The following is a 16,121-nucleotide window of genomic DNA, read 5'->3' on the forward strand; positions in this document are numbered from 1 at the left end:
TCACTTGACTGACATACTTCCTTCCACAGGGACAAGACCTGGGAGCCGTAGGAGTGCAACAGCCCTCCCAGGGGAGGCCCAGGGCAGTTTCCTGGCCTGCGATGACACCTGTTGTGTTTCATGAACAGAGAGGGTGGGAGAGATGTGGGCAAGTATGCAGACATGGGGCACTTGAGTCTATATTTTTTTTTTGGGGGGGGGGTGCAAGGACTATTTATTATGAGATTTCTCAGTAGCTATCGTTATACATTTTTAGTTGATAAATTTTAAGGGGTGGTGGTCTTTTTTTAATTTTATTTATTTTCCTTCTTGTTGCCCTTGTTGTTTATTGTCATTGTTGTTGCTGTTGTTGGATAGGACAGAGAGAAATGGAGAGAGGAGGGGAAGACAGAGAAGGGGAGAGAAAGACACCTGCAGACCTGCTTCACCATTTGTGAAGTGAGACCCCTGCAGGTGGGTTTGAACCAGGATTTGCCCTTTGTGCCATATGCGCTTCACCCCACCATGCTACTGCCCGACCCCCTTGGGTGGCATCCTTATTTTCTTTTCCTGGCAACAATTACTATATCATGAAATGAAGATAATTGTCATTTTGTTTTGTCTTAGATGTCATTTAGAAGATATGACATTAGAAGATATTATTATCTCTAATTTCTATTAGATTATTTCTCAGTAAAATTAAGTTTAGTTGATTCTGGAAATTACGCTACTGTTTTAAGAGCATTATTAGCATTTTGTTAAGATTGAATATTAAGGAATTCAAATGGCCAGGTCTGTTATTAGAATAGAGAAGCAGGAGTCGGGCAGTAGCACAAAGACAGGCATAAGGATCACAGTTCGAGCCCTCAGCTCCCCAACTGCAGGGGAGTCGCTTCACAAGCGGTGAAGCAGGTCTTCAGGTGTCTGTCTTTCTCTCCCCCTCTCTGTCTTCCCCTCCTTTCTCAATTTCTCTCTGCCCTATCCAACAACAACGACATCAATTATAACTACAACAATAAAACAACAAGGGCAACAAAAGGGAATAAATAATAATTTTTTAAAAATTGGGAAGCATACTCCATTTAAGTTTTTTTTTTTTCATTGCTAGGTCCTCGCTGCTCTGGGCTGACGTTTTCAGATAGAAATGGAGAGACAAAGAGTCAAATAGCAAGAAACACCACAGCACCAAAGCCTTTGTCAGTACTATGTGGGACACTCAAGTCTTTGAGAGGATGACCATGAAGTGGGAAAGAAAGTGAACGGGCCAGCTCTGGGGCACAGGGCTGGATCACCACGCTGAGGGTTGACTTGGAGAGTAAAGCAATTTTCATGGAGGAATCCTCTGCGTTATGTTCTGTGCCAGACCCTTTTAGCCTCTTTCACGAGCTCAACTATATCCAAAGGGTGATCCCCACATGTCACAGCAGAGAAACTGAGGCTCAGGAAGGCTAGGGAACACAAGACCCCCTCTTAACAGATAGCTATCTAAAGAAGAGATGCACATGGGCCACAGACACGTGAAGCAATGCTCCCTTCATTTATCATTAGAGAAAGGCAAATTGAAACTCCACTGAGATCCTGTCTCACACCTGAGAGGATTTCCATCAACACATTAGGAAAGCAGAGGTGCTGGAGGGGCTGTGGGGGGAATCATAGCAGGGTGTGTCAAAGCCCTTCTTCCAGCTGTTCCCAGCAGTCAGGGTGCTATTCTGAAGCTTCCTTCCAGGTGTTACCTCCTGGGCTGAAGTTGGAAACTTTCCCTCCTCCTTGCCGGGTCCCAGTATGTTCTGGACCCTTGCTGGCTTGCCTTCCCTCCCCTCATAAACAACTCACAGCATGGGTGGTGACACATTCTTGCTGCCCAGAGAGATGGCCGAGCTTCTGGGGAGGGGTCCCAGGGCATCTGTCTGTGCAGACATTTGGCGGCAAGGTTCCTCACTGACACCTGGGGAGATGCATCTGTTGATGGACTGAGAGGTCCCGCCAAGACCACCATTAGGGTCCTGTCTCCCAAATGGCATTTCTCTGGTTCCCATCCCAGAGGGTGAGACCTGCCCAATGTCATGCATGCACAGATGAAAGTGCCAGTCTGTGCTGCACTCCTGCCAATAGCCTGGACAGGTTTTGGGTGGGAAGGGCCAACTGGTAGTAGAGGATTGGAGCAGACAGGACCGTCTGACCATGGTGCTGATGGCTACGGGGCTTGGGGAAGGGTCTGAAAGATCCACTCAGATCCAGGCTTTGGGAAGGTGTCACAAAGGGATCTCAGTTATGTGCTCGCTCCCCTCTCTTCTCCCTTTTTTTTTTTCTTTTCTTTTCATTTCTTTTTTTTTTTTTTTAAGGAATATGCTGCAAAGCTGGGTTCATATTTTTAAACTTTATTTTTATTATCTTTATTTATTTATTGGCTAGAGATAACCAAAAATTGAGAGGGAAGGAGGTAACAGAGGAGAGAGACAAAGACACCTGCAGCCCAGCTTCACCATTCGCAAAGCTGTCCCCCTTGCTGGTAGGGACTAGGGGCTTGAACCTAGGCCCCCAACTGGGTTTATCTTAATCTATAGTTACTACTAAGAGCAAAGGATGAGTTTGTGTTTCACACACACACACACACACACACACACACACACACACACATTCTCAAACATCATAAGGATTTGTATACTCAGGCAACCCATAATCTCAGATACAATACAAACACATACACACACCTGTCAGCCCCTTCATCCATTTACCTGGGGAAGGGGCTGTGGCTCTTACCTGCCAGGAAGACCACCATAGACCTAAGAACTACCCAGGAATTGCTGAGCACAGCCCCTGTTTCCTTGGCCACAGCTCCCTGAAACTTCTCTCAAAGTCTTAGAAGTGGGAATACCAATGAGGGGCTGAGGTTGTCAGCACCATTTTTACAAACAAGCAAAGCAATGTTGTAATAGGCTAAGGGGATCACAAGTGCTAATGTACCAGGACAGACCTGTCCCTCAGCCTTTCTCTTTCACACAGTATCACTTCCTCCCCTCTTGTTCTGAGGTGTCCCTTGTTTCACCAGCCTGTAAGCTCTGAGGGTCAGAGAATGTGCAATGCCCATTTCTGTACAAGTAGGTAAGCCTGGGAGATTAGAAGCAATTGCCAAAAGGTAGATCTAGGTTCATCTACTGCCCACTGCCCAGGTGTCTTTGGGCAATTACTGAATTTCTCTGATATTTGTGGTTTATTTTATTTTTATTGTTATTGTTTTTGCCCCCAGTGTTATCGTTGGGGCTCAGTGCCGGCACTACAAATCCACTGCACCTGGTGGCCAGTTTTCCCCATTTTATTAGATATGACAGAGAGAATTGAGAGTGAAGGGGGAGATAGAGAGGGAGAGAGAAAGACAGACACCTGCATAGTTGCTTCATCACCTGTGAAGCGACACCCCTGCTGGTGGGGCGCCGGGGTTTGAACCCAGAACCTTCTGAGAGCCCTTGCTCCTAGCAGTGTGTACGCTTAACCAGCTGTGCTACTGCCCCTGCCCCCTGATGTTTAGATTTCACATCCAGGCCAGGTAGGGGTGCATCTTATTGAGCACACATGTCACCATGCATGAGGCCTGGGCTCAAACCCCTGGTCCCCACCTGCAGGGATGAAGCTTCACAAATGGTGGAGCAGTGTTGTGGGTGTCTCCTCTTCCCTCTCCCCCTTTCTCTTTCTCTCTGTCTCTGTAAGGAAGATAAAACAATGGCCACTGGGAACAAACAGTGGAGTGGTGACATAGGCACTTTAGCACCACCAATAACCTCATTAGCAAAAAAGGAGGAGGAAGAGGAAGAGGAGAGGAAGGAGGGGGAATAAGAAGTAATACTGCTATAAGAATTTTAGAAGGCGCCTCATACTTGTTAAGAAATATCTGCTAGATGAACTGAAACAAATATATATATATATATATATATATATAAATTGGTATAATTCTTAGCAATTTCACTGCATGTAGCACTTTTCTCTTTGCACACAATAGGGGCTCAATAAACATAGGAGGAGGCAATGAAGAAAGGGGTAGCAAAACAAGCTGCATCTTTAATACACCTTCATCGTCTTTGAAATTCCTGAAAAGATGCGGCAGAGCTCGCAGCTCCCCATGCTGTCTCCTGTCCCTGCCTATCTCCTCCTGGCTTGGCACAGCTCCCCTTCGGCTACAGAACCTTTCGGGCCATGTTTACGTATCTGATGAGGCACGTTCTTCCTGACAACCTGACTTCCTCAACGTTGATCTTGGCGCTTCTCACCCACTTTCCTTTCCACGGCCACATCTGTGATCATTTTTTCCACTAGCTTCTCAGCGGGACTCTGTGTGAACACACTTTCCCTTTGCATTTGAGTTTGGGGCGGCAGCCATATATGGAATTTGGCCATCAACCAGAGTCCTCGTTATATGTCTGACAGTCTGCAAGGAGGAGTCAAAGATGTCCCAAGGGCCGCCTTCCTGTGCTTGATCCAGGCAGCTCCTGAGTCAGGGAGTAATTACAGGCTAGGAAGTGTTAGGTCTCCAGAGAAGGTCATAGAAGAACCTTAGAAAACTTCCTGAGAGGCATGTCCTCCCCACAGTCGGCCTATCTGTCTCCCTGAAACGCTGGCTCCTGTGCCATCCATGTCTTTGGCTGAGTCTTGGAGGCTGGTCTTTCCTTCCTTTTCCCCAGCATCAAGGCTTCCAGGAAGGAACCAGAAGCTCCAGGGTGCTTGGACTCACCCACACAGGATTCCCCCACTACCATCACCTCTCGGACCAGCCACTCTCTCTCTCTCTCTCTCTCTCCCTCCCTCTCTCTCTCTCACTTTTTCTTAAGCATGTTTGTGTCATTTCTTTTTTTTTTTACTAGTTATTTTATGACTGATTTACAAAAGTACAAGACAACACACCGTTCCCACCACCAGAGTTCTGGATCCCCCATTCCTTCCACCAGAAGCTACAGTAGTTCTCCTAAGATTGAAGATATGAGTTAACGATTATTTCCACAATTCTGTCTAGATTTGGATAGATTTGCCCTTTTTTCCTTTCTATGGCCCCATCTTCTCTTCCTTTCCAAGTCACACATATACCTATTACCACATCCAAATGTCCGTCTCTTTTTCCTCTTCTCTGTCTGGGTCCTGAAAGAACTGGAGTTCAGAGCCCTCTGGTCATCTTCCCCCATCACTTCTCCCCCTCTGGGAGTATGGACCAGAAGTCTTTATGGGGAGCAGAAGGTGGGAGTTCTGGCTTTTGTAATCGCTTCTCCGCTGAACCTGGGTATTGGCAGGTAGATCCATAACCCCAACCTGTTTCTTATTTATTTATTTATTGGATAGAGACAGTCAGAAATTGAGGGGGGAAGGGAGGGATAGAGAGGGTGAGAGACAGACAGACACCTGCAATACTGCTTCACCACTTGCAAAGCTTTCTCCCTGCAGGTGGGGACTGGGCACTGTAATATGTGTATTCAACCAGGTGCACCACCACTTGGCCCCTTCCCCAACCTGTTTCTATCTTTCCCTAGTGGGGCAGGGATCTCCTTCTATTCTTATCATCCTCACCCCAACTCTCCAACCCCCAGCCTGAGTCTCCAAGATCCTGCCATAAATGTGACTGGGCTCCTTCTAGAGGTTCCAGACTGTAAGGAATCTTCAGCTTCATTTAAATTAGAAATAAAACCCCACTTGTAAAGCTAGAACCTGGCAGGAGGTGATGTAAATTGACTTTGGCGATGGACTAGCTGTGGTATCCTGGATAAGCCCCCAACTTGCTCTGTGTCTCCGTCTCCTTCATCCACTAAGTGGAACTCAGAGATTTTGTGTGGATGAATGGTCAGCACCAGCCATGGGCAGATGTATGGGCGGTAAGGAGGCCCCAGCAATAAATCAGTCAGGCACCCTCCCTGGAGCCTCCCATCCATCACCCAGAGTTATCCCTGGGCTCTGTTTCTACTCCATGTCAGCCTGAGGTCAGAGCCAGTGTCTCTGAACCTCCAGTAGGGAGCCTCCCCCCTGCTCTCAGCTCGCTCACCCCGAGCAGTGTCCACTGACGCTTTAGCAAGCCGTGCTGGGTAGGAAGGCCCTCCTCACCCCCTGCCCCATATCTCCTGCCTCACCGCTGGCAGCAGGCCTCAGCCGGAGTGGCAAGGTCTAGCAAGGTCTGGCCAGCTCTGCACAGCTGCTCACCTCCAGCCCGCCCCTAGCCTGCCTCCACTCTCCCACAGGCTAACTTTGCTCTGCCACGTGTCCTGCTCCCCTGGCTTTTATTTTGGGGGGTGGGGGTGCAAAGCAGCCTCCCTTCCCTGGCTGTGCCCTGGAATGGAGGTGGTAACTAGACCACCCTGAGAAGCCCCGTGTGCAGGAGCCAGATGGGCGCACTGCACAAGCACTGGAGGGCTGGGCAAGCCTGGGGCAGCTGCCGCTGGGACCGCTGCCGCTGAAGTCTCTCCAAGCCCTGTTTGCTCAAGGGAGACACTTTGTTGAAAGCTAGCATTTTCTTTCCAACTTTTCTAACAGAGTTCAGCTCTATGCCGCTCAGAAAGGGCGAGTGGGGTGCCCAGCAGCAGACAGACAGCCTGGGCAGACAGGACCCGGATCCCAAGTCTCCTGCCGCCCACAGCTCTTAAGAAGCAGCCTTTTCTGTTATGTTTCAAGTTAGACTGGGTGGGAGGGGAGGTTGCCCATTCCTTCATTATCCTGCCAGACTCAGATCACAGAACTCTGATGCCTTCACCCATTTAGGGGCACCCTCCACCCCACTCCCTATTCCAGTCTTTCACATCCTGTCCTGCTCACCTAGGCAGCAGGGCCCCCTCCAACCTCCAGCCCCCACCCCAACCTTGAGCAGGACTCACCGGAGCCAGGGCACTGCCTGAGGCTGCAACTGTCAGTGCGGCCAGAATCCAGGGCAGGAACCACCTCATGCCTGGAGCTCAAGGGTAAAGGCATCAATTGAGGAGCCCAGGGGATCCCAGCCACCTCTCGGGGTGCTGGGTCCAGTCTAGCCTGGCCCATCAGGAACCCTAGCTATGCTGCTTCCCGCAGCCCTTGCGGGGGGGGGGGGGGGGGCGTTATTAAAGCAAGAGGTGACGTCAGGGGTAAGGACAAACCCTGCATTTTCCTCTGGAAAAAAAACTTTTCTGCCTCTCTCTCTCTCTCTCTCTCTCTTTTTTTTTTTCTTCTTCTTCCCTCTGTCCCCACCTCCAGTCCAAGCTTGGCTAGCCTCCCCAGCTCTGACAGTTCTTAAAGGGAAAGTCACAGGAACTTCTAGGGGAGGGATCTGGGGTCACTCTATCCAGGGTTGCTTCACAGAGGTGGGGGTGGATCTGGAGGGCGTGGTGTGGAGACAGGCAGAGAGATACAGTTACAAGGGCAGGTGGGCGAGTTTGCAAGGGCTCCCAGGGGACCTGAACTCAACCCCTCCCTCACTTCAGGAGACTCCTACTTCTGGTTTTCCTCTGTCTCCCTCCGCTGGCTGATCTGAGAGCACAGGAGGAGGATGGCTTCTGTCTTACTCCACCTGGAGTAGCAGCAGGGTTCAGAAGTGAAACCAGAGCCGCCACACTCAATCACCTTCACTTCTAACTACAAACTAAAGCCCTGGTGGGGCGTTTGCAAAAGTTCTAGAATGGCGTGTTTATTGTTTGCCATGACTTCCGTACTTAATTCATCATAGATAGAGACAGTTGCAAGAGACCACAGCACTGATGTTTCCTCTGATGTGGTGGCGCACAGGGCCAAGTGACCTGTCCCCTCTCCCTCTCCAGTTTACTGTGGTAGTTGGCAGTGTAGTTAGGGGCACACAGTTCCAACCTCTCATCTTTGCAAGACACCCTCTCCTCCAACCTAAGTCCCTACTACCAGCATGTACCAGGACCCCAGGACCCTTCCATTCTATCCTTTGCCCTCCTTCTCCAGAATTCTTTGCTTTGGTGCAATACACCATAACCAGTACAAAGATGATATATTGATTAATGATAAGGGAGAGAGAGAGAGAAAAAAAACACACCTGGCAGGTGTCATGGTGATGTCAGGGACTGGCTATAGGACTCTACACTTGCAAGCCCAGCTCTCTAGACACTGAACAAGCTCTGTGTTTCTGCTTACTACTCAGAGCCTCTGGGGTCCTGGAGGTGACTGTAGGCTTGTGTTTGTGTGGAAGAAAGACTTTATTTATTTACTTAAAAATGATTTGAGTTGATAGTGCTTTAACAGTGGTTTACAAAATAATGAGATTTTAAGATTCCAGGAGGTATAGTTGTGTGTGTTGTTGTAAATTAACTTAAAAAGAGGTTTGGGGGTTGTTGCTACTGCTTGCGGTGCATAGAAGGATTCACAGTGGTGTCTTGGAACTGGTTTAAACAATACAAGGTTTATTAGGGTGACACAGGTAAAAGGCAAAATAAGCACTTATCATCAAGGATTAAGAGTACACTAGGTTCATAAAGTCTAAGCATAGTTATCAAAAGTTTAGTCCCATAAGATAATTCAGATTGGACATAGTGGGGGTTGTATTGTTATATGGGAAACTGGGGAATGTTATGCATGTACGAACTATTGTATTTACTGTTGAATGTAAAACATTAATTCCCCAATAAAAAAATAAGATAAACAATTATCAGCTCTGGTAAAGGTTGCTCATGTCTGCAGAGGGGTCTAGAAGTTTACCTGCTAGCAGAGTCACATGTGTTCAGTTCCCAGGAGAAGTAGCCATGGCGCACCTGACCAGAAGAAGCTTCTGACCAGGAGAAGCAGCAGCAGCCAAAGAGGCCCATGTGCTCCAAGTCCCTGCTTTCAAAGGTTCCCTTCAGGGTGACTTCATTTGTGTGCTAATAGTGCCACACTCCTGCTGGGGTCACCACACTCTGTGTGTGTGTGTGTGTGTGTGTGTGTGTGTGTGTGTGTGTGTGTGTAAATCATGACATCCACCACCAAAGTTAATTACCATAGAATTGGCCCTGCAGGAGGTGATTGAAATCTTCAAGATCTTTCCATTAAGTTGGTGTATTTCACCAAAGTAAAGGACTCTGGGGTGAGGGGTGGGAGGCTCAGGTCCTGGAATATGACAGCAGAGGAGAACCTAGAGGGGGTTGAATTGTTATGTGGAAAACTGAGAAATGTTACGTATATAACAACTACTGCATTTTACTGTCGAGTATAGATCATTAATCTCCCAATAAAGAAAAAAAAAGATCTTTCCATTCACTGACTTGGGAATGTACCTCTGATTCAATTTTCTTTCTTTTCTTCCTCCAGTCTCACTATGCACTGACGCCCTGACTCCCATATCTGCCTCCCTGGGTGGGGTCCTTATCTCCAGCTAGTGTTCTGTCCTCCCTGGGCCTGAGCAGAGCTTCCTGGAGGTTTCCCTAACAGCCTTTCCAGAGCAGCTGTAAATAAATTCCAGAGAGGGGCTGGTGGAGGGGATTCAAGAACTGAGGCCAGATGGGAACATTCCTGCAACAAAGACTAAAGCTGCCTTGACCACAGTCAGATGCACAGAAGATTCCAGAGACTCTCAGGACCAGGCACCCAGGAGGACCAGATCTGCTCACAGTCTGTTTGTCTGTCACTTGTTTGTTTTCTGAGTGGGCACAGAGCCCACATAGAGCACTGTGCTCATTCCTGGGGTCACTGGGTTGCACACAGTGCCCTCTTCACAGGGTGACAGAGAACTCTGCAAAGCAGCAGGGCTGTTCTGAGGGCTGTTCTGGGTGGGGGTGGAGTGGAGATGGGTCTGCTCAACTGTCTGTCCCTCTGCTCTGCTGGTTCCATAGCCCAGTTAGTCCCTTACCACTCTATTTTATTATTATTTTTCTTTTTCTTTTTTACTTAGTGTTTTAATATAGATTTACAAAATTACAAGACAAGGAGGGTACAACTCTACACTGTCCCCACCACCAGAGTTCTGTGTCCCCTTTCCCTCCATTGTAAACTACAGCAGTTCTCCGAGGGTTGCAGACATGGGTTAACTATTATTTCTAGAACTGTCTATATTTGCCCGCTTCTTAAGGTCCCAGCTTCTTCTAATTTCTGAGTCACACATACTCCTACTACTGCATCCAAATGTCCTTGCTTATCAGCCCTGGTGGACATCTATCTGCAGAGCTGCATTCACAGCATGTTCTCATTGTGACCAATGAGAGAGATCTCCAACTATACTGCATGCTCCACCAGAAACTCAGACTTCAGTGGACCCTAGTAAGAGCCACACAAAGCAGGCCCTTGATACCATACACGGGAGGGACCGCTGACTCCCCCACCAACTAGTCCTGGTGGACACCAGCAGAAACCTAAACAGGGCCAGCTTGCATCAGGACTTATGGGCAACAGACAGAATGGGGAGACCAAAAATATCTATTACACCAGCAAGTCAAAGAAAAAAGTCCAGAAAAAAAAAAAAAAACTCTAATAAATCAGCGGCAGTTAGATTCTTTGAAGTAGGACCTGAAAAAACTCGTCCACATGTTTACAACGGAAGTAATGAAACTCATGGAAGAAAACCACACTAGATAAAAAATAAAAAAAGAATAGAAAAGTTGTCAGGGGAGGGGATGGGATACGGAGTTCTGGTGGTGGGAATTGTGTGGAGTTGTACCCCTCTTATCCCATGTTTTTTGCCAGTGTTTCCTTTTTATAAATAAAAATAAAAACATATATATATATATATATACATATATATATACCTGCACCTGCATAAAAAGAGAGAGAGAGCGAGAGAGAGAGAGAGAGAAAGAAAGAAAATCACACCAGAACAGGAAGAACAACTGATGGGAACAAGAGCCAAAACAGAAATAAAGTAAGAAGTCAAATGTCAAAACAGATGGATTATTAACATTAGTCAAAGCAAACACCACAGCAGTCCAGCAAAAATAATACAATAGCAGAAATAATGGCCACAACATTGAGCTAAACCCCACAATAAAATAAAAGTAAAAACTACAATTGAACTAAAAGCAGCAATAGTTGAACAAAAGAACAAACTAGCTGAACTAACAAATAGGCTTGCAAGCAGAACAACAGGGACAAAACAAAAGAACCAGTGTGAAGCAAATGTGAAGATGGTGCTGCAAAATCGAACAAAAGAGTTGACAGACCTAGAGAAGGGGATAAGAAACAAGGAACACAGCTCCAGGGACATGTGTGATGAGCTGAAGAGGAACAACACTAGAATCAACAGTGTACCAGAAGAAGTGAAGAAGAAAAGGGAAGAATACATACTTGATGAAGTAATAACAGAGCACTTCCCCCCAAATGCAAAACAGGAAACATATAAAGATAAAGAAAGTTCAGAGGCTATCAAACAGAATTGATCCAGAGGTGCAGATATCAAGCCACATTTTATCAAACTGACAAAGAACAAAGATAAAGAATAATTACTGAAAGAAACATGAGAAGAACAAAGAGTATCATAGAGAGGTAAAACTTTAAGACTATATGCATCCTCACCTACTTCCTATTACAGTTCTCTCACTCAGTCCAAAGCTAACTTTAGCAAAGCAAGGACTGCAAAAGCTGAATAATGGCAAGAGACTGGCATACTTTAATGATGACACTTTAGTCACTATCAGGCTGTTCCATCAGCTCGGACCCCAATTGAGGAGTCCTGAGTCTCCAAACAGACTTGATGGCCCTAGACGTCAAATAAATCCCTCTCTCCATTGTTACTGGTCATTTCTATCAGGAACAACACAATAGATCCCTTTGTGGGCCCCCATAGGACTTGCCCTTAACTTGGATCAACAATGGTAGAGAATGTTCCATCCTCTGAAGGGAAGATGGACAACATACTCTATGCTACACCTGAGGAAGACGGGTCAATGGAATGTTCCAACTCATGGCACATGGAATGTTCCTACTCATGACCACAGAATATGAGCTCAGATATAGAGGGATGTATAGGTCACACAGGCTACTAAGCTAATTATGGGCCCCAGATCACATAAAATTGATGGGGGTTATAGCAGTAGTTATTTTTACCCCTTTCCCATAGTAGGGAGCTACACTCTTTCCTGATCCACATTCTGGTCCTTTTCCCAGCCATGACATCATCACCCCAGACAATAATTAGGATTCACCTGCATATCAGATTTCAGGCTCAGGCCAAAAACAAAAAAAAAAACAAAAAAAAAACACTCGTATAGCTACAGGCTTTTTGGAATATAACTAAAATATACCTACTAGCTCTCTACAAAATGGAGGACCCCCCAATGCTTCACCTGCACTGTTCCAGCCTTTAGGTCCATAATTGTCCTACAGTTTGTTTGGCTTTGTATATTAACTCTCTTTTCATCCACCAGGTTCCAGATGCTAGCAGGATGTGACCAGGCTTCCTTGGACAAACAATCCCACCAATGTGCCTTGGAGCACCTCTTCCCCAGAGCCATGCCCCACTGGAGAAATAGGCAGGATGGGAGTATGGATCTACCTGTCAACGCTTATGTTTAGCAGGGAAGCAATTACAGAAGCCAGATCATCAACCTTCTGCATCCCACAATGATCTTGGGTCCATACTCCCAGAGGGTGAAAGAGTAGGAAAACTATCAGGGGAGGGGTTGGGATACAGAGGTCTGGTGGTGGGAATTGTGTGAAGCTGTACCCCTCATCCTATGGTTTTGTCAATGTTTCCTTTTTATAAATAAAAAATTTAAAGAAAAAAAGAATGGGAAAGCTATCAGGGAAGGGGACAGGATATAGAGATCTGGTGGTGGGAATTGTGTGGAGTTGTACCCCTCCTATCCTACGGTTTTGTTAACGTCTCCTTTTTTAAATAAATAAACAAAAAACTATATGCAGATTTGTCAATAGGAACTCTAAAAGCCAGAGGTGAATGGTAAGATATATATAAAGTGCTAAACAAGAGTGGTTTCCAACCAAGAAAACTATACCTAGTGAGACTCACTCAAATTGGAGGGAGAAATAAAGACATTCTTGAAAAAATAAGAGCTCCAACTATTAATTACAACCAAACCATCCTTAGAGGAAGTTGTAAAAGGACTCTTATCAAAGCATACACAAGCATACAAGGACACACAAAACCTTTATAAAGTAGTGGCCCTGAAGCATCTCAAATCCATAATTTCATTAAATGTTAACAGTTTGAGCTTACCCATCAAAAGTCCCAGAGTAGGAATGTGGGTCAAAAAACATGAACCCACCATATGCTGTCAGCAGGACACCCACTCAACCCAACAGGACAAGAATAACCTCACAGAAAAAGGGTGTAAAACTATTACACAAGCCAATGGATCTAAAAAAAAAAAAAGGGGGGGGGCAGCCATACTCATATCTGATGCAGTGGACTTCAAAACAATTAAAGCAATAAAAGACAAGGATGACCACTCCACAATGTTAAGGGAATAAATGAATCATCAGGAGCCCAGAATAATCAATATCTATGCTGCAAATGAAGGGGCAGCAAAACATGCAAAGTAGTTACTGAGACACCTGAGAAAGTACATTGATAACAACACAGTATACTATATATACATATATATATATATATATATATATATATATATATATATAATATACTAGGGGATTTTAACTCTCCACTCTCTCAACCAGGTAGATCAACTAGACAGAAAATTAGAGAACTAAATGATGAAATGGGTATATTAAACCTACTAGACATCTTTGAAGCTCTTCATCCTAAAAGAATGGAATATACAGTCTTCTCAAACCCACATGGGACATTCTCAGTAGTAGACCATATGACAGGTCACAAGGACAACATCAATAAATTCAACATCAAAATTATCCCAAGCTTTTCACAGTTCACAGTGGAGTTGAATCAACACTCAGCAGTAAACAGAATGCTAGAGAGCACCTTCAAATATGGAAACTCAACATTACATCACTCAATAATTACTGGGTGAAAAATGGAATTAAAATGTTCCTGGAAAAAAAATGAAATTAAAGACACAAGCCTTTAGAATATTTGGGACACACCTAAAGCAGTGCTAAGAGGGAAATTCATAGCCATACAGGCACACATCAAGAAACAAGAAAACACACAAATAAAGAACTTCACTTCACATCTGACATAATTATAAAAATAAGAAAAGAATAAACCCAAAACAAGTATGGGGAGTGAAATAACAGAAATCAGAGCACAGGTTAACACCATTGTAAACAAAAGAGCCATACAAAAGATCAATGAAGCTAGGACCTGTTTTTTTTTTTTGAAAGGTTAAGCAACATTGACAAAGTCTTGGCTTGACTCACTAAAAAACAACTAGAGAATACCTCAATAAATTGTATCATGAATGAGAGGGAGTGGTCACAACAGACACTACAGAAATGCAAAACACCATGGGAAGCTTCTTTTAGCAACTACATGCCACAAAACTAGAAAATCTGGAGGAGACAGGTACATTTTTAAAACATATACCCTCCACAGACTAAACCAAGAGGAAATGTAGAGCATGAATAGACCAATTACTGACAAAGAAATCAAGAAAGTAATAATCAACCTCCCCAACAATAAGATTCCAGTCCCAGATGGGCTTACAAATGAATTCTATACAACCTTTAAAGAAGAACTACATGACACATATCCGACAAAGAACCGATGATCAAAGTATTTAAAGAGTCCAGTGTGGGGGGCAATTGTGCACCCAGTTAAGCACACATAGTACCAAGGGCAAGGACCCAGGTTTGAGCCCCTGGCTCCCCACCTGCAGTGGAGATGCTTCCCAGGCTGTGAAGCAGGTCTGCAGATGTGTATCTTTCTCTCTCCCCCTCCTATCTCAGTTTATCTGTCCTATCCTACACAGTGGGAAAAATGGATGCCAGGAACAATGGATTCATAGTGCTTACACCAAGCCCCAGTGATAACCCTGGAGGGAAAAACAATCAGTAAACTAAAAACCAAAAAAACAAGCAACTTTATTTTCTAGTGGGGCCAGGACATGGACAGAAATTTCCCTGAGGAAGAGATCTAGAGGGCCAACAGATATGAGAAGGTGCTCAAAGTCACTGATCATAAAGACAACAGTGAGCTATCGCTTTACACCTGTGAGAATTTCATTCACCAGAAAAGACAGAGATAGCAAAGGTTGAAGAGGATGTGGAGTAAAAGGGACACTTCTGTACTGCTGACGGGAGGGCAAAGGGGTCCACTAACTGTGGAAAGCAATTGGAGACTTATCAGGACACTAGACATGGACCCTTCTTATGACCTGGCAATTCCTCTCCTTGGGATTTACCCAAAGGAAATAGAAACACCTATCAGAAGAGATCTATGTACATCTGTGTTCATAGCAGCACAATTTGTAATCACCAGAACCAGGAAGCGACCCAGATGACCAACATTAGATAAGTGAGTAAGAAAACTGTGGTGTATATATACACAATGGAATACTACTCATCTGTTAAAAACAATGAAGTTATCTCCTTTGCACCTTTTTGGATGAAACTTGAGGATATCACGCTGAGTGAGAGAAGCAAAAAAAAAAAAAAAAAAAAAGACAAATACCAAATGATCTCACTTATTAGCAGGACTTAATAAAATAGGAACAGGGGAGGGTGAGCACACAGTGAAACCTGGACTGGATATGGTGTATTACACCAAAGCAAAGGACTCTGAGAAGGTACAGGGAGGGAGAAGAAGGAGAAAACTTTGGGGTCCTGGAAATTGTATGTATAAGTGACGAATCCACTATAAAGTATTAACCCCTTAAATAGGAAAAGAGAAGGAAAGAAAGAAAGAGAGAGAGAGGGAGGGAGAAAGGGAGGGAGGGAGGGAGGGAGGGAGGAAGGAAGGAAGGAAGGAAGGAAGGAAGGAAGGAAGAATGAAGGGAAGGAAGGAAGGAAGGAAGGAAGGGAAGGAAGGGAGGGAGGAAGGAAGGAAGGAAGGAGGGAAGGAGGGAGGAAGGATAGGAAAGAGGGAGGGAGGGAGGGAGGGAGGAAGGAAGGAAGGAAGGAAGGAAGGAAAGGAGAGAAGGAGGGAGGAAGGATAGGAAAGAGGGAGGGAGGGAGGGAGGGAGGAAAGAAGGAAGGAAAGAAAGAAAGAAAATAAGCGTATGAGGGGCAGGTAGTGGTGCACCTGGTTGTTAAGCATGAAAATTGCCCTGTGTAGGGACCCGGTTCTAGCTCCCCACCTGCAGGAGAGAAGCTTCATGAGTGGTGAAGCAAGTGCGACAGATCTGTCTATC

General features: G+C 45.4%; 1 protein-coding gene across 4 annotated transcripts in view; it reads right to left on the reverse strand.

Annotated features, from left to right (window-relative positions):
• CCN4 (cellular communication network factor 4) overlaps window positions 1–7,113 on the reverse strand; it is a 52,480-nt gene extending 45,367 nt beyond the window's left edge. Inside the window, exon 1 of one of the 4 annotated variants that reach the window (XM_060201100.1) lies at window positions 6,819–7,113. In XM_060201100.1, coding sequence (XP_060057083.1) covers window positions 6,819–6,887 — 69 coding nt within the window. In that variant the 5' untranslated portion in view covers window positions 6,888–7,113. The remainder of the gene's footprint in view (window positions 1–6,818) is intronic. The other 3 variants (XM_060201094.1, XM_060201086.1, XM_060201090.1) reach the window with 3 other exon arrangements.
• Between the last annotated feature and the right edge of the window lie 9,008 nt (window positions 7,114–16,121).

This window comes from Erinaceus europaeus, chromosome 1, assembly GCF_950295315.1.
Source record: "Erinaceus europaeus chromosome 1, mEriEur2.1, whole genome shotgun sequence".
Lineage (NCBI taxonomy): Eukaryota > Metazoa > Chordata > Mammalia > Eulipotyphla > Erinaceidae > Erinaceus > Erinaceus europaeus.